Raw genomic sequence first — 20,204 nt, 5'->3', positions numbered from 1 at the left:
GATAGATGAAGTGTGGGTAGAAAAATACAAAAATTCACTAAAAGGCAGTGGGAACCGACTGGTAAAGCCCTGAGAAATACAGATTGTGTGTTTCTGGATTATCCAAGACAGAGCTGTATTGCAAAAAGGAAATCAATATAAGGGAAGTTCAGAAAACCTGATTTCTAGTCCAATGTTTGAAGGACAGGGAAGCCTGGTGTGCTGCGGTCCATGGGGTCGCAAATAGTTGGATATGACTTAGCAACTGAACATCAACAACAGTCCTGTGTTCTTTGTTTACAAGCAGTGATACTGAGCAAGCTGAAGGCAGTAAAATTACTTACATTTCTCTTTATCCTCCATGAAGCTGGCAGCCCAAGAATGATCTTAGTCCTTCCAACAGAAAGAAAACGTCCATAACAGTAAAGCCAAACAGATTTGAATCGGTTCTTGCTGACTAAAAGGTATTAAAAAAAAGTCATTTTGGTAATGTTTATTATCTGATTCAGGAGCTGAGAATAGTAGCCATTAGTCAGCAGTAAACAGACATCTACTTGTAAGTATCTCAAGTTCAAGACTAACTTTAGAACCAATCAAATAAGAATAGACTTTTTAGAGCAAAATGTATTTTTTCAATCTTGAGGTGAGTCTGCCCCAGGGCACAACTGAAATATTTATTTCACGAATACTGGAGATGTTATCAGTATCAAACAATATCAATTGCTTCAATGCAAACATTATTTTAAAAGTTACTGATGAGGCTGTTACATATGTTCTGATTTGTATATTTGATGGATTTTGTTTGTTTTATTGGGAGGGGGGGAATTTTTCTCTTTAGGTTTATTAATATAAAGCAAGGATTATTAACCTAGGGTCCAGAAAGCCTGTGAATTTAAATGGAAAAAAATTACATCTTTTCTTTTTACCACTTTTAAACTAAAATTAGACTTTAACATTTCCTTCCATAAATCCAAAATTGTATCAGCAGTATCTGTGACTTTGTCACCACCAGTAGAGATCACAGACATTTTATATTTCAAATTACAGTTGTTGCCGATAGCATACAATAGCATTTACACTCAAAACTAGTTTGAAATTAGACACCCCCCCCAGATCTTGTTTTAAATATGTTAATGAAAAGGACATGAATATTTCAATTTTTAAAATCTTTCAGTAGTAGTATTTCAATATCATATGTTTTCTTTACAATCCTATATGCATTTAAAAACATCTTCCTGGAAAGGGGTCCACAGATGTCATCAGTGAGACTGATGGCACTTGCACACGCACGAGTGCACACTCATAGTAAGAGAACTAGTGTAGAGGTGATCACTGACTTTGGTGCCTGAGATGCAAGACTGAAGTCAGAAAGTCCTTCCGGAGACACACCCACTCTTGTTTTATAGTGAGGGACAGGGGAAGAATTCTGCTTCTAACTGCTTTTAGAGGATGGCTACTCCCCGAAACCTGGTGGCATTCTGCTCTTGTACCCTGCCCAGCTGCTTTCATCTCTGTGACTGCTACAGGGACAGAGGGGCTTGTCTTAGCTATGGATGTATCCTCATTTTCTAGGACACGGCCTGACACAGAGCGGGTTCTTGAGAAAGTTTGCAGAGTACATGGAAATATGAACTAGAAGTAAATCCTTGTTGAAACGGATTCACAAGTAGTGGTGCTGGATGAGGTGGGCACGTGTGAGGGTGTGTGAGAAAACAGGCCGGGGATACAGGGACTGTGTTGGGGGTGTGGGCTGTGGAAAGTGCGGCATTCTTTTTTAAAAGAAATTCAAAACAGACTTCTGGAAGGTCATTTTTTAAGAATTTTGCTGGCAGTGTGAAAACACACCCCCCTGCTGGCCTGTGCATGGCCCCACCCGGCCTCACGTGGCCACCTCGTTCTTCCCCCCACGCAGGGCTGGCTCCCAGCATATATGAGTCTCTGTGGAGCTGGGGCAGGAACCAGCAAGGCCACCCATCCAGACACCTCTCGGCGAGGGGAGAGTGTCTGAGGAGCCTCGCCCAGGCTCTGCACTGAAGGCCTCCGAACACATCGCTGCCACCACAGTCCCAAGATGCCAGCGGTCCAGCTGCTACTGCTGGCCTGCCTGGTAGGGGGTGTGGGGGCCAGGACAGCCCAGTTCCAGAAGGCCAACGACCGGAGTGGCCGATGCCAGTACACATTCAGCGTGGCCAGCCCCAGTGAGTCCAGCTGCCCTGAGCAGGGCCAGGCCATGTCAGCCATCCAGGAGCTGCAGAGAGAGAGCAGCGAACAGCACGCGACCCTGGAGTCCACCAAGGCCCGCCTCAGCTCCCTGGAGGACCTCGTCCACCGCCTGACCTCAGGCCAGCCTGCTGGGCCCTTGGAGACCCAGCAGGGGCTGCAGAGCGAGCTGGAAGCCCTGAGGAGAGAGCGAGAACAGCTGGAAACCCAAACCCGGGAGCTGGAGTCAGCCTACAGCAACCTCGTCCGTGACAAGTCGGCTCTGGAGGAGGAGAAGAGGCAGCTGCAGGCGGAGAACGAGGATCTGGCCAGGAGGCTGGAAAGCAGCAGCCAGGAGGTAGCAAGCCTGAGGAGGGGCCAGTGTCCCCAGGCCCACAGCAGCTCTCAGGACGTGCCATCAGGCTCCAGGGAAGGTAAAGATGTGGGGTGAAGGTGACAGGATTCATGGTGGCCTGTTATAGGTGGCCCAGGCCTATCCTTCCTGCCCTGTCCTTTCTCCCGGAGACTACTCATGTAGCATGAGGCAGACAAATGAAGGAGGGCAAAACAACCACTTGCACACATTCCTAGTACATTAGCTACTGAAAATTCTGTTGAGGTTAGTGGTTCTGGGTTCTTGTGCTCACCCATGACGGTTTTCACCATTCACAGAAGGACCAGATGAGATGCCTATACATACGATCAGTAGAAAGTTGCCAACTCTCCTTTTAGAAAAGTATCCTTTTGTGAATCTTTGTTCAGAGGTTATTGATTCTTGCCTTTTGTTGTTAAAATGCCCTCTATTTATGAAATGATTATAGGTGATAGGGGTTTTTTAATGTCCTTCCTTAGCAAAATAAAGAGGCAGCAACACTTTTGTGTGTTCCCTCACTATGTTGTTTTGGAAGTTTTCCTGCCCTTTGGGTAATCTGATAGGGATTGACTTAAATCTGTAGATTGCTTTGGGTAGTACTGCCATTTTAACAGGATTGATGCTTGAAGTTTTCCTGCTCTTGATTCAGTCTGAGAACCTCTACTTTTAAGTCACTTTGAGGTGGCTTTTGCTATCTCAGATGCTGTTCTGTTCATCCTGCCCGTGCCAGAAGGTGAGTCCCTGAGTGTCTGGGCTGGGGGAGGGGGCACTCTTCCCAGTAGCTGGGAAGACAGTATTGTTGTCACTTTTTGTGAAATTGTGCTCCCAAATATTTGCTGTTTAAGAAGTTTTCCAGCCTGAGGAAATAAACAAGCAAATCCAGTTATGGGACAACTACCCCAGGGTCTTCAAAGATGTTGACATCAAGAAAGGAAAAAAGGGAGGTGGGGGGGGGACCTTGTTTTCGATTAAAGGGGACCTTAGAGATGAAGTGACCAAGTGCAGTGCGTGACCCTGGAATGGCTCCTGCATCAGGGGCACAAAGCTGCAGAGAACAGGTTTGGGATCCTTGAAGAAATTTGAATATAGACTGCTTGTCAGATTACGTTACTGGGTTAATGTTCAGTTTTTTGGATGAGAGATGGTAGTGTGGTTATGAAGAATAGCCCTGTTCTGAGGAGATACTTACTCAAGTACTTAGGGGTGAGGTGTCAGAATGTCTACAGTTTAGTTTAAAATAGTCTGACAAAGATTATGAATATATAAAGAGAGAAAGAAAAAGAATACAAATTGACAAAGTCTGAACAATTGGTAAATCTAAGTGAACAGCACATGGGGATTTATTGTATTAATACTATTCTTTCAACTTTTCTAAAGGTTTGAAAATCTTCAAAATAAGATGATGGGAAACTTTTCTAAAGAGAGGCAGGTGTGAGATCAGAAAACCCAAGAGCTGATGCTTGGGTATGACCTCAGGCAAGTCATCTAGTCTTTGCATCTTGGTTTCTCACCTATAACATGGCAATGAAAATTCCTATGATGAATAATGATTTTTGTGGGGTTCAAGTGAAATGACTCTAAGGTATAAAGAACTTATAAAAATTTTATATTGCTAGAGTTGGGAGAGACTCAGTTCTAAATTTTCTTTTTAAAAATGTATATTTATTTTGCTTCCTTGGGTCTTGTTTGCAGTGCACGGGATCTTTAGTTGTGGCATATGGGATCTAGTTCCCTGACCAGGGATCGAACCCAGACACCCTGCACTGGGAGCATGGAGTCTTAGCCACTGGACCATCAAGGAAGTCCCCTAAATTTTACAGTGAAGGAAAGTAAGATGCCAAGGGACCCCAGGTTGAAGAGCTGATCAGTGATAGAGCTAAGATTTGTTGAACTTAAGCCTTCGAGCACTGATGAAAGAATCATTATTAATGATTATAAGTGTTAATGAGGCATTATGTATTTCAGACTGTTTACTGAATGAACAAAAGCAGTGTGTGTTTATGAAAATGGAGGCAACTGTTTTTTATTGTCTTGTGGTCATTTAACAAATCTTTGGAAATTTATTCTATGTGTTTTCTGATTTTATATTTCTTTTTGTCCTTCCAGCCGCTCTACTTTTGAAATAAAGGCAACAGCCTATTAGAGTGAAGTCCAGACTTGGAAGCTCTTTTCTAGCAGTGGGATTTTCCTGAGCAGGATATTACATTAGTACAAGAATGTAGAGCTGGAAAGGGGGCCTCGAGAGCATCTGGCATCTCTGGCTCATTTGGGCAGACGTGGAAACTGAGGCCCACAGAGGTCACTCAGTGGTCCCCAGCTGCCAGCCCACTGGTGGCAGAGCTGGGACTAGAATTCAGCCTTACCTAGAGGTTCAGTGGCTCCTAGGACCCTGATGGGACCTCTGGTTTGTAGAACCTAAAGATGAAAGACAAAAGGGTTACACTGAAGTGACAGGGAAAGGAATGCTTGGAACAAAAGATGTGCTTCATGGTCCTAGGTTTGAGGATAAAGAGCTTGGGTGCTGGGCCTCAGGTGTGGGTGTATATATGCAGGGGAGGCAATAGCTGGGGAATGGAGGCGGGGGGTGAGAGCTTACTGAGTGAGCAGAGGAAAGAAGGAGGGACTAAGAAGGGCGACTTTTTCTTACTCCACCTGTAATTCAAATAGTCACCACCACTTTATTGGGCAATTGTTACATAGGGAAAAATCTCCATAGAATTATGGAAGACACTTGCTTTTGCATGTGTGTGTGTGTGTGTGTGTGTGAGTTGAAATAAAATACACGTATAAAATGTTGTAGTAATAGTTTTGTAGTGAGATGTCCAGTAGTTGAAACTCCCTGCTTCCTACTTCAGGGGGCATGGGTTTGATCCCTGGTGGGGAAATTAGATCCCATGTGCCTCACAGCCCAGCCCAGAAGTTAAAAAAAAAATGTCTGGAGATCTTTTAAGTAACCCCTAAGTAGAAAACACAGATTACCAGAGAAAAATTAGAGTTGCTTGTAGAGTCACAAGAGAAGCCCCACTTCCCCCTTTATTTCTCCTCTGCTTTGGACTGGTCATCTCAGAGAACAGAATCCAGCAGGTGGGCAGTGTCTGTATGACCACATCCCAGGGAGGAGATTCGGGGATGGGGGAATGTGACAGGGAAGGAAAGAGAACCAACAAGGGATGGCGGTGAGGGGCACTCTCCAGCGGGTCCCCGTGGTGGGCAGCAATGGCTCGACGCCACAAGACTTCTGAGGAGCAGAATGCAGCAGAGGAGGGGAGCACTCCTCCCTGGCCCCCGTGCTCTGTCGGCCAAGGACCATCCCGTGGGATGTATCACATTTCCCTGATCCGCAGATGGGGGCACCAGGCTGGCTCTTGCAGAGCCCTCCAGGCTCCTCTGTCCATGGAATTCTCCAGGCAAGAACACTGGAGTGGGTTGCCATGCCCTCCTCCAGGGGATCTTCCCGATCCAGGGGTCGAACCCCGATCTCCTGCACTGCAGGATGCAGAGAATGACCACCAACTGGAGGTAAAGTGGAAAGCATGCACTGAGGTGTTTGGCACACAGTGACCAGCCAGGGGATGGACTCTAACTACGAAGGGCTTCTTTTGCTTGAGTTCCACTGTGGTTTAAAAATGTCATTTATAAATCAAAACGTCAACACATATGTATCGTTTCTGTAACACGCATTGATTCCAGAGACAATAGGTGTTGGAGCAGCACTCAGGATAGTAGTCTGCTAGCAAATCTTCAAGTTTCCTAGAGTATTCATGACAACCTGTGACTTGGTCAGCACCCTTCTTTTTCCTCATCTTCTTCATGTATATAATACTGACCTAACTTTTTAGGCAGATAGAAAATAGCTACACTAATGATTATAATGTCATTTGCATATAGATATATATGTTATGAAACCTTATGTACCTTATATATATGTTGCCTGTGTGTGTGTGTGTGCATGGTATGCAAGCAAGTTAATCAGCTCAGGTTAAGCTCTCTAGCATGTGTCTATAAAGCAGTGGTGAGGGAGTCAGGAGAGAGCATGAAGAAAATATTTCCAAAATTTTGTAACCGATATGAACTTTTCAACCATACAAAGACTGGATTTTCACAGAAATAACCCCCTAAAACTTTTTAGCTGGCTGATACAATATAGTTCTTAATCTTTTCATAACCTCTTTTTGTTTCCCCCCACACATTCAGAATGAAATTTGAGTGATTCTGAAACATTCCAGAGAAACTTTAGCTTTTTGTTACATTTTTATTGAAGACCATTTCATTTTCAGTTTGAGCTAAGACTTCTGAGGGTCAGAGAGTTCCTCAAACTTGTCCAAAGTCACATAGCTGGTACATGGCTGGACTGAATTAGGAAAGTATGACTTCTGGCCCTGCCAGGCCCCTTCACACAACAGCTCCCCTGCCTTTTGGGCTCTGTATCCCCTCCCACAGGCTCCAGTTCTCATGCCCGGCTCTGCTCTGGGAATTGGACCGTTGCCAGGTGCTGCTGGCTGATAGCCACGCAGCAGCCAGCAGGCTTGCAAGCCAGCCATCCCACCTGCCAAGTGAGAACTGGCCTTGCAGTCATTCTGGAAGCTATCCTCTGACATTATATTTTATTGATATTCTTGTTTACTCCAAAGAAAGCCATGAGGCGTCGTTCCTGCAAAAAGTGATTAAAGGGGTTGGATGGGGGGTTGGGGAGGCAGGGAGAAAGGCCCCTGGTCAGAGCCCTGAGGGCCTTGGTGGGACCAGGAAAGGAACTGGGAACCAGTCAGGCATGTGTAGGGGGAGAAGAGTTGATGGCAAGATAGCTCTTTGGGTGTACCGCCTGGGAGCTGTGTGTGTGTGAGTCACCCACTGGAATCTGAGTCAGCTCCAGGCGTGGGTCACCCCCCACCCCAAAGAGCTAAGCAGCATCTTCCAGGCTGTTGTAGAGCTTCTGGTAGAAGTCTGGGTTCATACTGGAGCTAGAAACCACACAGCAGACTAGGTCAGGGATGTGTCACATAAAGAACAACTGATGAAAGAGGAGCAACTATGAGATAAAGTAAACTCTGCATGGCACCCTAGGTCTGAGTGAAGGGAACCAGAGGGAGCACAGACTTGGAATGGTCCTGGCTTCATGGAAGAAGGCAGGTTTCAACCCACGAGACAGCAGAGAGGCTGGCCGGTTAGCCTGAGCTGCAGCTGGACTGGCCATCTCTTGAGTCTAAGCCAGGCTGCAGGAACCCTGCAGAACCAGCGTGGGGGCTTGCAGAGGTCCAGAGAGTAGGGGCGTGTCTGTGCAGGGACTCGGGGTGCCATGTAGCGAGGGCTGTGGAAAGGTTATGGCCAATCTGAGGTGGCAAGGTCACAGAGGAACCAGGTCCTGGACTCCTGCCTGGGCAGGGCTCCACCAGGTGTCCTCCAGCCCAGCCCCTGCAGGAGACCCACCCGCTTCCCCTGCAGTGTCCCTCCAGCACCCTCTACTGAGAAAGCTTAGCATTGTGCTCACTTTAGAAGAGAGATGCCTTGTGTTTTAGAGAGCATCTATGAAAGGGTACGTCATCTATGCATTCAGCACTGACAGGCAACACATGTGTAACCAACACACAACCCCACCGTAGGGTGGAAAGGTTCACAGCTGCCATGGCCATGAGAGATGTGGGTTCAAGTCCCAGTCCCAGTCCCACCACTTACCAGCTGTGTGACCTTGGGCAAGTAACTTAACCTCTCTGAGCCTGTTTCCTCTTCTGCAAAGTGAGGATCATAATATTCCCTTTTAGGACTGCTATGTGGAATAGAAGAGCCTAGCATGGTACCTGGTTCATAGGAGGCACTGAGTAAGTGGCCATAGTTACATTAGGTGCAGACTGCGGTTCTAAAGCCTTATTCTATTTCTCTAAAACTTGTGAAGGCAACAGATCACATAAATAATGTATATAAAACTGCTTTGAAATGTGGAAGGAGCTATAAATACCTCTTAATCATCTCTTTTCACAAATAAACTGTTTTTCAGTATTTCGGTGCCAGTACTTTAGCTGTCTTCAAGGAAGTTACCTGAGGAAATGCATGTAACTTTGGGTTCCTCCCCCTTCACATTCCTTTATTCCCTGTGGCTAAAGATGGGGTTTTTCTTTTTTATTTCTCTCTCTCTTTTTTGGCTGAACTACACAGCTTGCAAGATCTTGGTTCCTCAACCAGGGATTGAACCTGGGTCCCCCTGCATTGAAAGAGTCTTAACCACTGGACCACCAGGAAAGCCCCCCATTTTTCTTAACTTTCTTCTCACAGACTGGCAGGTATATGCCTCTACTTTTCTCACTATACGTCTTTTTTTCAGTAAAATTTCTCACTGAATTATATGACCATCCTAGTTACATTCAGAGAGTGAAATAATTTGTGTCAGATGCACAGAGGAAGGAACTGGGTGCAGGGGAGGGCGGGCTCACAGTGACCCTCAATGGATGGCAACTGTGGTTCATGGAGCAGATGAACGGGGAGCTAGGGAGGGGTGAAGGAACTCTCTAGCTTTGCACAGATGCCACTGCGATGATATTTCTTGCTCACCTGAAACCTCACCTCCACAGCTCTGCAGACAGGGAGGCGATTCAGGGAACCGAATTAATGTCCCAAGACTCCCAAGGAACCATTTGGATTGAATGTTTCTGATTCCCAAAATGAACCCATGTTACTTCTTGGCCAAGAGGACTTGCCAGACTGTGGGAATTCTGGGAATTCTGAAGGGAACCAGGAAACCAATTGTATCTTCTTCACCCTTTTCTCCATATCTAGCCTTGCACGTCTGGAGAAGGAAATGGCAACCCACTCCACTATTCTTGCCTGGAGAATCCCAGGGATGGCGGAGCCTGGTGAGCTGCTGTCTATGGGGTCGCACAGAGTCGGACACGACTGAAGCGATGCAGCAGCAGCGGCAGCAGCCTTGCTCCTCATAGGTGCTCCAGAGGGGCTGGCTGACGGGACGGATCAACAGCTGGCCAAGGCTGCAGACATGACGACCTTCCACACCCCTAGGGCTACTCCCAGCTCCCCCTGGAGTTTGGGTGCATAACCAGGATGACCTCAGTTGGTTACACATTTTGACTGAGAGCTTTTAACCCCTCAGGCAACCCAGTCTAGGAACATCCCCAGGTGTGAGGATGGTGCCCCCCCACCTCCACCCTCAGGGCAGTCACAGTCTCCAGGAGGCCAGCTGAACAGCTGCACTAAAGGCAGGGTGGAGACTGCGTTGGGATCTGGGATCGGGGATCAGGATGTGTCAGGGCTGGCTGTGCTGCAGGGCCACACAAAAATACCACCCCCAGCGCCCTGGCCCAGCCCAAGCCTCAGGGCTTCTTAGCTGGGTGGTTTCCCTGCCTCCTTCCAGGGAGAAACATTTCTAGTACTGTAGTTCACTGAAGCTAAACTCCACGGACTATAGCCCACCGGGCTCCTCTGTCCATGGAATTCTCCAGGCAAGAACACTAGAGTAGGTTTCCATTTCATTTTTCAAGGGATCTTTCCAACCCAGTTATCGAACTTGGGTCTCCTACATTGCGGGCAGATTCTTTACCATCTGAGCCACCAGGGAAGAGCTTCACTGAAGCTAAATACCAGCAACCATGAGAAGGAGCCTTGATTTCAGACATGAGAAGATGTGAAAGAATGTGTGGCTTAAGATGACTGAAATGTGGGCACATCCAGGAGGGTTGAGTTCCATTACCTGAGAGGTCAATTTAGAAGGGTTAAGCTAACAAGTGATGAAAGACAGAGAATGTCTTCCTGACTTTCTGGGCTGTAGCCTCAGGCATTGCACTGACCACCCTCCTCCACTGTCCTGCATACCTGGGAACGCTGGGCTGGGAGCCAGGTCAGACTGACTGAGATGGTCAGCAAGAGAAAAGGCCAATGATTTAAGCATATCTTTTTTATTCCAATACTTTGACATCTCAGTCTTGCTGCTACAGAAGGGACTGCCCCTCACAGGGTAGTATTCCTAAAGATAGTAAATGACTCAACTGTAAGCACATCTTTCATATTCAAACGAACCAATCCAGAGTCCACAACCTACCCACTCTTCTTTCGAACTCACACTCAGGGCCACTATTCCTCCACCCTGATCAATGGCCCTCCTACACTTCAAAACCTTGCAGAAATTATCCAAAGTAACCCATTCTAAACCTGCTTATCCTGTCTCATTCATTCCTTCCCCTGGAAATCACAGTAAAGTGCTTGCCCATGTTCCCCCTCCCTCCTGACCATCCTGGTGCTGCCCTGGGTGGTCCCCTGTGGAGTGGCGTACCCCCTCCTCTAGAGATCAGTGAGTATAACAACTATCTTTTCAATGGCAATGTCTCCTGATCTGTTGGCCTCACCATTGCTATTGTTTAGTCTGAGTCATGGACTGTAACTGACCCCATGGACTGTAATTTGCCAGGCTCCTCTGTCCATGGGATTTCCCAGGCAAGAATACTGGAGTGGGTTGCCATTTCCTCCTCCAGGAAATCTTCCCAACCCAAGCATCGAACTCTCGACTCCTGTATTGCAGGTGGATTCTTTACCACTGAGCCCCCTGGGAAGCCTGGTGGCCTCGCTATACCTGAACTACAATCCATCTTACATTTTAAAACAGCTGCTCCTGTTATATTCAAGGGCTGCTATATGCCATAATGCTAATCAAAGTAGTTGTAGCAGTAACTTAATATCTAATCAATGTCATCCACACCTCTCCCCTTCGCCATGGTTCAAACCCTCCACCAAATTCCTATAGGAATCCTTCCTTGTCCACAACTAGCTTTGGAAAGGGATCTGACAGAATATTGCAGCTGAGCATGTAAAGCTTAACATGTTACTTCTTACAGACACATCTGTATTGTGACAAGGGAAAAAAAATAAGTCATGTAGGGAATTTGTTCATTGTTGAATTTCAGGCATCCCAGAAGAAGCTAAGGATCTTCCCAACATCCCAGCATCAGACCTCACCTACTCATAAGTCAGACCTTCTAGTGGGAACCATTTTAACTGTGTACAAGCTTACTTTATTTTGAATACTATACTCTGTGCTAGGCATGTTGCTATCCAATTTATTATTTGTGAGCTTTTTATTATGGGCTTCCCAGGAGGTGCAGGGAATGAGGGTTCAATCTCGAGTCAGGAAGATTCCCTGGAGAAGGAAATGGCAACCCACTGCAGTATTCCTCTCTGGAAAATCCCATAGACAGAAGAACCTGGCAGGCTACAGTCCATGGGGTCACAAGAAGTCGGACATGACTTAGCGACTGAGTACACATGCACAAGTTTTTTAATTATGGAATTTTCCAAGCATTCACAAAAGTAGAGTAACACAAACCCTACATACCCATCACCAGGCTGTGACAGCTGTAAGCACAGCCCAGTCTTGTTTCATTGTCCTTCCCCCTCCCCAATCCCACTTATTATCTTAAAACAAATCTCAAACACGGTCATATCTTTGAAACCCTATTTAAATCCCATCCTCAATATAGTCTAGCCTTAGACCTTCTTCCTCATGGTACAATCTTGCCTCTTTCTTTTAATATAGTTGCTAAATGGAATTTGGAGAACGTGGACTTCCAGGAACTGAAGTCAGAGTTAACAGAGGTTCCTGCTTCCCAAATCTTGAAGGAGAGCCCGTCCGGTCATCCCAGGAATGAAGAGGGAGGCACTGGTATGGAGTGAAGTTTCTCCTCTTCTGTACCCACATGGTCTAGTTCTGTGCTCAGAGTTGGTCAGTTCACTATGAGGGAGGCAGGTGGACAAGTCACCTCCCTGGGAGCAGAGGCAGGAAAGGGGGAAAAGAGCAGAAGCCCTTTTCTGCTCCCTTTCCAGGGTACACTGGCAGGGAGTCGGTCTTTCCTGGCAAAGCTCTGTATTTTGTCACTTACACTTATCATGGAGACTGCACTGCCCCAGGGGAAGATGAGAGATGTATCCGTTTTTCCCACTTGGTTGTCATATAGAATGGATTGCATCTGAAAAATGACATTTTTCAAGTAGATCCTTCATATCTTTATCTTGGGCCAGACAGATACCATGTACCATCCCAGCATATTGTTAACTAAAGGTATCTTTCTTTAATTTTGGGTGCTAAGGAAAAGTAGCATTGCCCCTCTCCAAGGTGTTCCCTGAAAGCCTGACTTTAAGATGATGAAGACCGTGTCTTTTAGAAACAGGGACTATCTGTAATATTGACAGTTATTGCTAGCACAGAAAGACATGCAGGAGGATGGGGAGTTTTAAAATATTCAAAATAAGATTCCTTGAGATATGGGCAACAAAGAGCTTCCACTTTCTCTAAGGAGATTGAGATATCCATTATAATACAGAGATGTGTTGTGATTCAAATAGTTCTCAACTATCTTTTCATTTTAAAAATCATATTCAGATTTTATTGTATTAAAATAATGGTTGAAGCATGTGGTCCATTGGGGAAGGGCTTGAGGAACTTTTTTTATTGAGATTATTGTAATGACTTGATTTTAATCTCACTGTTTAAAATAATGAAATAAACCAGACATAAAAATCATAAAGAGAACTTGCCCAGGTTTAGAAAAATATACAAATATAGTGTGAAGTGCTCTGTGCAGCCTTTATCTTTACAACCAATACCAAGTTGAAGTATTGAAAACAATCCACGTATAAATGGACTCATATAATTCAAACCTGTGTTGTTCAAAGGTCAGATGTACTTGGATTCATATTACATGGTGATCAAATAATATTTCCTGGGCATTTTTACTCCATACCAAGCACTTAATGTGTATAATTACATGGAAAACTTACAACCTTACTACCCAAAACATTACTCTTATTTCCCTTTACAAATGAGAATACTGAATCTTAGAGAGTAAAGTAACTTATTGAAAGTCACACAAGTGGCAAAGTCCAGGGTTTTTTTTTTTAGTTGTTTTGTTTTTTGGCATTTTATTTACTAGGGTTGGGGCTTCCCTAGTGGCTCAGATGGTAAAGAATCTGCCTGCAGTGCAGGAGACCTGGGTTTGATCCCTGGGTCAAGAAGATCCCCTGGAGGAGGGAATGGCAACCCACTCCAGTATTCTTGCCTGAAGAATTCCATGGACAGAGGAACCTGAAGGGCTACAGCCCATGGGGTTGCAGAGAGTCAGACAAGACTGAGCGACTAACACTTTCACTAACACTTTACTAGTGTTAGCTTTTAATGTCATTCATTAGCCAGGATAAAGTTTGAGGAGAACTTTTGAGGACAGTTTGGAGTATTGTGGAAAATGATTTTTCATAATCTGAAACCACCCATTTGTGCTTCTCTGGACTGGCAAATAGAGGCCTGGGGTAGGGGTCGTGTGCCTTAGTTTCCTCCCCAGCAACAACTGAATTTTTATAATATCTGAAAATTGAGGGGGCTTCGCTGGTGGCTCAGACAGTAAAGAATCCATCTGCAATGCAGATGTGGGTTCGATCCCTGGGGATCCCCAGGAAGATCCCCTGGAGAAGGAAATGGCAACCCACTCCAGTACTCTTGCCTCGAGAATCCCTTGGACAGAGGAGCGTGGCAGGCTACAGTCCATGGGGTCACAGATTTGGACACCACTGAACCACTGACAAAGGCAAGGCACCCCACTCCAGTCCTCTTGCCTGGAAAATCCCACGGATGGAGGAGCCTGGTAGGCTGCAGTCCATGGGGTCGCTGAGAGTGGAGCACGACTGAGCAACTTCACTTTCCCTTTTCACTTTCATTCATTGGAGAAGGAAATGGCAACCCACTCCAGTATTCTTGCCTGGAGAATCCCAGGGACGGAGGAGCCTGGTAGGCTGCCATCTATGGGGTCGCACAGAGTCGGACACGACTGATGCGACTTAGCAGCAGCAGCAGAACCGCTGACACACACACAAACACAAAGGAAAAGAAAAAAAAAAAAAAGCTCAGGTTTAAACCTGGACCTTTTGCCTCTGGGGTTCTCACTTCTGTGAGCTCTGCCATGCTCCGCATCCTGGAACGATGGTGAATACCGTTTTTGTTTTGTTTTCATTCACCAGGATGCGGAGAACTCGTTTGGGTAGGAGAACCCATCACTCTGAGAACAGCTGAAACAATCACCGGCAAGTACGGCGTGTGGATGAGAGACCCCCAGGCCGCCTTCCCCTATACCCAGGAGACCACCTGGAGAATCGACACCGTGGGCACGGACATCCGCCAGGTATTTGAGTACGACCTTATCAGGCAGTTCACGCAGGGCTACCCGTCCAAGGTGCACGTGCTGCCCAGGCCGCTGGAGAGCACGGGCGCCGTGGTCTACCGGGGCAGCCTCTACTTCCAGGCAGCAGAGTCCAGGACAGTGCTCCGGTATGACCTGCGCACCGAGACGCTGAAGGCGGAGAAGGAGATCCCCGGAGCCGGCTACCACGGGCAGTTCCCCTATTCCTGGGGCGGCTACACCGACATCGACCTGGCCGTGGACGAGATAGGCCTCTGGGTCATCTACAGCACCGAGGCGGCCAAAGGCGCCATCGTCCTCTCCAAGCTGAACCCCGAGACACTGGAGCTCGAACAGACCTGGGAGACCAACATCCGTAAGCAGTCCGTCGCCAACGCCTTCATCATCTGCGGCACCTTGTATACGGTCAGCAGCTACTCCTCGCCCGACGCCACTGTCAACTTCGCCTATGACACGGGCACCGGGAGCAGCAAGGCCCTGACTGTCCCGTTCAAGAACCGCTACAAGTACAGCAGCATGATCGACTACAACCCCCTGGAGAGGAAGCTCTTCGCCTGGGACAACTTCAACATGGTCTCCTATGACATCAAGCTCTCCCAGGTGTGAAAAGCTGCCAAGCTGTCAGAAAAGGCAGGAGATGATGTTCAGGGCTCTTGAAGGGAGAGCCAGTCAGCCAAGGCCCACACAGCTTTCCTCTGCTCTCCAAGCTTGCATTAACCCAGAAGAATGTGCATGGTCACCAGGTCCAACTGGGTGGGAAGAGCCGTCTGGGGATTGAGACGATTCCATGTTATCATAGATATTCTTTTCCTCTGTCTGCTCTTAAATGGATATTTAACCAAAATAGTGTAAGTTTTCTGGTGATTTGAGGCAAAAGCTATAATGTGTAGGGGGTTTCTTCATGAAAACCGCAAGACTTTTGATAATGGGCCTCACTAGCTAAAGAATATGTTTGGAGAGGAGGGTGGGAAAAACAGGTTGCCCCACAGGGAGCTCAGAGCCAGTGCCTGCCCTTGCATGTTGCCTGGTTACCATGAGCTACAATAACAAGCAGCGCTTCTAAAGGAAAAGGGACAGTTCTTACGGCAGCAGGAACATGCATCAGATGTGTTTACTGTAGTTGGCTTCTAATGCTTCATGCGGATCCAGTTGTGTATGACAGAATCTTTGCCCCATGAAATAAAATAATCTTACACAATGTTCTCCTTGAACTTTGTGTGATAGTTTGTGGAAGAGAAGAGTACAGATTCTAACCATCAGATAATTCCTTTGGGTTGGGTGCGGTGATTGCAGGATGCTAAAGTTATGTAGTATGTGTGTGTACGTGTGTGTGTGTGTAACTGAAAGGTTTGTGCCTGGTTTTGAAGTCTTGCCCATGATGACACCAGGCAAACTGCAGAGTTCATTCCTTCTCACCACCATCTCCTTTTGCTTTTGGTCCTTCTCAAACAATCTTTCCATCTTTTCTCCAACTTACCCTCCTTCACCCTAGCTGTATTTTGGTTTTTATTTGCTGTCATGGGTATAACTTTCAAAAGCCAAGATGTCAGGTGAGCAGACCTAAGGAATTCAATGACTTCTTTACCTAAATTTAATTCTTTCTTTAAAGGTCTGTCTTCACAGACATCACAATATGAGGTACTGGGGGCTAAGACTTTAACATATGAATAGATGGGAAAGACAATTGAACCCATATCAACTGTGTATTACCACTGTACTCCACTGGTAGCAAACTCTTGAAGACTAGAAAATCCAGAAGTCAGTGCATGAACCCATTCACTTCTAAGCCCCTTTAGCTGCCAGGCATTGAATAAAAAGTGGAAGGTGAGGAGACACCTTTGGGTGGTGAGTAAGTGGTCACAGCACACACACGGGTGAGGCAAACCCTGCTAGCACAGCCCTGCCCACGTTTCTTTCCTTCCACCAGCTACTGCTTCCAGCTTTGGGATGGAAGAGGAGAGTGAAGAAAGGAGAAACAGAAAGGAGAAGGAAACTCTTAGCTTAGCTTCCAGGGCGTTAGATACTCCTCCGCTGTGGACTGTTCCTTCTGGGGTTTTGCTTGTTTTGCTGGTTCCTCTTTTTAGTCTGTATTAGTCAGGGTTCTCCAAAGACATAGAACCAATAGGAGATAAATAAGTATAAATGTAACGCCAGGTCTTTCCTGGTGGCTCAGAGGTTAAAGCATCTGCCTGCAATGTGGGAGACCTGGGTTCGATCTCTAGGTTGGGAAGATCCCCTGGAGAAGGAAATGGCAACCCACTCCAGTATTCTTGCCTGCAGAATCCCATGGACAGAAGAGCCTGGTGGGCTACAGTCCATGGGGTCGCAAAGAGTCGGACACGACTGAGCGACTTCACTCACTCACTCACTCATAAATATATAAAAAAAGAGATTTATTATGAGGAACTGGCTCATGCAATTGTAGAGAAGTCCCCCGGTCTGCCCAGGAAAGTTGGTGGTATAATTCAGTCCGAGGGCTTCCCTGGTGGCTCAGAGGCTAAAGCGTCTGCCTGGAATGCGGGAGACCGGGGTTCAATCCCTGGGTCAGGAAGATCCCCTGGAGAAGGAAATGGCAACCCACTCCAGTACTCTTGCCTGGAGAATCCCATGGAGGGAGGAGCCTGGTAGGCTACAGTCCATGGGGTCACAAAGAGTCAGACAAGACTGAGCGACTTCACTTTCAGTTTCAAAAACCTGGAAATTAGGGGAACTAATGGGATAAGTCCCAGAGCAGCGGCAGAAGACCAATGGGAGGCCAGCAGGGAGCAAAACCGGTGAATTCCTCCTTCCTCCACCTTTTGGTCCTATTCAGGCCCTAAATGGATTGTATGATGCTCACCCTCCCTGGGAAAGGAGATTTACTTTAGTGAATCCAGCAATTCAAATGCTAATCTCATCCAGAAACACCCACTCACAAACATACTCAGAAAGGTTTAATCTGGCCACCCCCTGGTCCAGTCAAGTTACATGAAATTGACCATCATAAAGTCCCAACCTCCCCAGGGCTTACTTTAGGGTTTATCTACTCATTCCTCTGGTGATCTTACCCAGCATCATGGTTTTAAATGCCACCTCTATGAAAAGGAGCAGTCTGGGCTGAGGATATAAATTTGAAGTATCTACCTGCAATGCAGGAGACCCAGGTCTGATCCCTGGGTTGGGAAGATCCCCAAGGGAAGGGAATAGCAACTCACTCCAGTATTCTTGCCTGGAAAATTCCATGGACAGAGGAGCCTAGTGGGCTACAGTGCATGGAATCACAAAGAGTAGGACATGACTGAGTGATTAACACACACTCAAACCACCATATTTAAAATTGCAACTCACCTGGTGCTTCCCCTGCCACTTCTATTATTACTCTTATTATTTTTAAATTTTTAATTGGAGAATAATTGCTTTACAATGTTGTGTTGGTTTCTGCCATACAACAATGCGAATCAGCCATAGGCATACATATATCCAGGAACCTTCCTTCCATCCCCACCCATCCCACCCCTCTAGGTTGTCACAGGGAACTGGGTTTAGCTTCCTGTGTTATACAGCAGCTTCCCACTAGCTGTCTATTTTACACGTGGCAGTGTTTATGTTTCAATCCTACTCTCTCAATTCATCCCACCCTCTCCTTCCTCCACTGTGTCCACAAGTCTGTTTTCTATGTCTGCGTGTCTATTCCTACCCTGCAAATAGGCTCATCAGTACTATTTTTTTAGATTCCATATATATGCTTTAATATATGATGTTTGCTTTTCTCTTGCTGACTTACTTCACTCTATATAACAGGCTCTGGTTCATCTACCTCATTAGAACCGACTCAAATTTTTTCCTTTTTATGGCTGAGGAACATTCCATTGAGTATATGTACCGCAACTTCGTTATCCATTCATCCATCAGTGAACATCGAAGTTGCTTCCAGGTTCTGGTGATTGTAAATAGTCCTGCAATTAATACTGGGATACATGCATCTTTTTGAATTATGAGTGTCTCAGAGTATATGCCCAGTAGTAATTGCCCTTATTATTTTTAAATGTCTCTTCCATTATATTTATCATCTCCTAACATATAATTCCATTTATTCTTAAATACTTTTTTCTGTCTTCTCCAACTGGAACATAAATTCCATGGAGGCAGGTATTATTTTGTTCAATAATATGTCTCTAGAGGGAGAATGCTCAAACTACCGCACAATTGCACTCATCTCACATGCTAGTAAAGTAATGCTCACAATTCTCCAAGCCAGGCTTCAGCAATACGTGAACTGTGAACTTCCAGATGTTCAAGCTGGTTTTAGAAAAGGCAGAGGAACCAGAGGTCAAATTGCCAACATCCACTGGATCATCAAAAAAGCAAGAGAGTTCCAGAAAAACATCAATTTCTGCTTTATTGACTATGCCAAAGCCTTTGACTGTGTGGATCACAATAAACTGTGGAAAATTCTGAAAGAGATGGGAATACCAGACCACCTGACCTGCCTCTGGAGAAACCGATATGCAGGTCAGGAAGCAACAGTTAGAACTGGACATGGAACAACAGACTGGTTCCAAATAGGAAAAGGAATCTGTCAAGACTGTATATTGTCACCCTGCTTATGTAACTTCTATGCAGAGTACATCATGAGAAACGCTGGACTGGAAGAAGCACAAGCGGGAATCAAGATTGCCAGGAGAAATATCAATAACCTCAGATATGCAGATGATACCACCCTTATGGCAGAAAGTGAAGAACTAAAGAGCCTCTTGATGAAAGTGAAAGAGGAGAGTGGAAAAGTTGGCTTAAAGCTCAACATTCAGAAAATGAAGATCATGGCATCCAGTCCTATCACTTCATGGGAAATAGATGGGGAAACAGTGGAAACAGTGCCAGACTTTATTTTTTTGGGCTCCAAAATCACTGCAGATGGTGACTGCAGCCATGAAATTAAAAGATGCTTACTCCTTGGAAGGAAAGTTATGACCAATCTAGACAGCATATTAAAAAGCAGAGACATTACTTTGCCGACTAAGGTCCGTCTAGTCAAGGCTATGGTTTTCCCAGTGGTCATGTATGGATGTGAGAGTTGGACTGTGAAGAAAGCTGAGTGCCAAAGAATTGATGCTTTTGAACTATGGTGTTGAAGACTCTTGAGAGTCCCTTGGATTGTAAGGAGATCCAACCAGTGCATTCTAAAGGAGATCACCCCTGGGATTTCTTTGGAAGGAATGATGCTAAAGCTGAAGCTCCAGTACTTTGGCCACCTCATGCGAAGAGTTGACTCATTGGAAAAGACTCTGATGCTGGGAGGGATTGGGGGCAGGAGGAGAAGGGGATGACAGAGGATGAGATGGCTGGATGGCATCACCGATTTGACGGACGTGAGTCTGAGTGAACTCTGGGAGTTGATGATGGACAGGGAGGCCTGGCGTGCTGCAATTCATGGGGTTGCAAAGAGTCAGACACGACTGAGTGACTGAACTGAACTGAGAGCAGGGATCAGCTCA

General features: G+C 46.1%; 1 protein-coding gene across 1 annotated transcript; it reads left to right on the top strand.

Annotated features, from left to right (window-relative positions):
• The first annotated feature begins 1,934 nt into the window (after nt 1-1,934).
• On the top strand, nt 1,935-15,889 carry MYOC (myocilin). The gene is made up of 3 exons (XM_068986144.1): nt 1,935-2,612; nt 12,081-12,206; nt 14,552-15,889. The coding sequence occupies exons 1-3, from the start codon at nt 2,051-2,053 to the stop codon at nt 15,334-15,336; spliced, it is 1,473 nt and encodes a 490-aa protein (XP_068842245.1). The 5' UTR covers nt 1,935-2,050; the 3' UTR covers nt 15,337-15,889.
• The last annotated feature ends 4,315 nt before the right edge of the window (nt 15,890-20,204 follow it).

Source organism: Capricornis sumatraensis, chromosome 14 (genome assembly GCF_032405125.1).
Source record: "Capricornis sumatraensis isolate serow.1 chromosome 14, serow.2, whole genome shotgun sequence".
In the NCBI taxonomy this organism is placed as follows: Eukaryota; Metazoa; Chordata; class Mammalia; order Artiodactyla; family Bovidae; genus Capricornis; species Capricornis sumatraensis.
The sequence above is the reverse complement of the archived record's forward strand: the minus strand, read 5'-3'. Positions and strand labels throughout refer to the sequence as shown.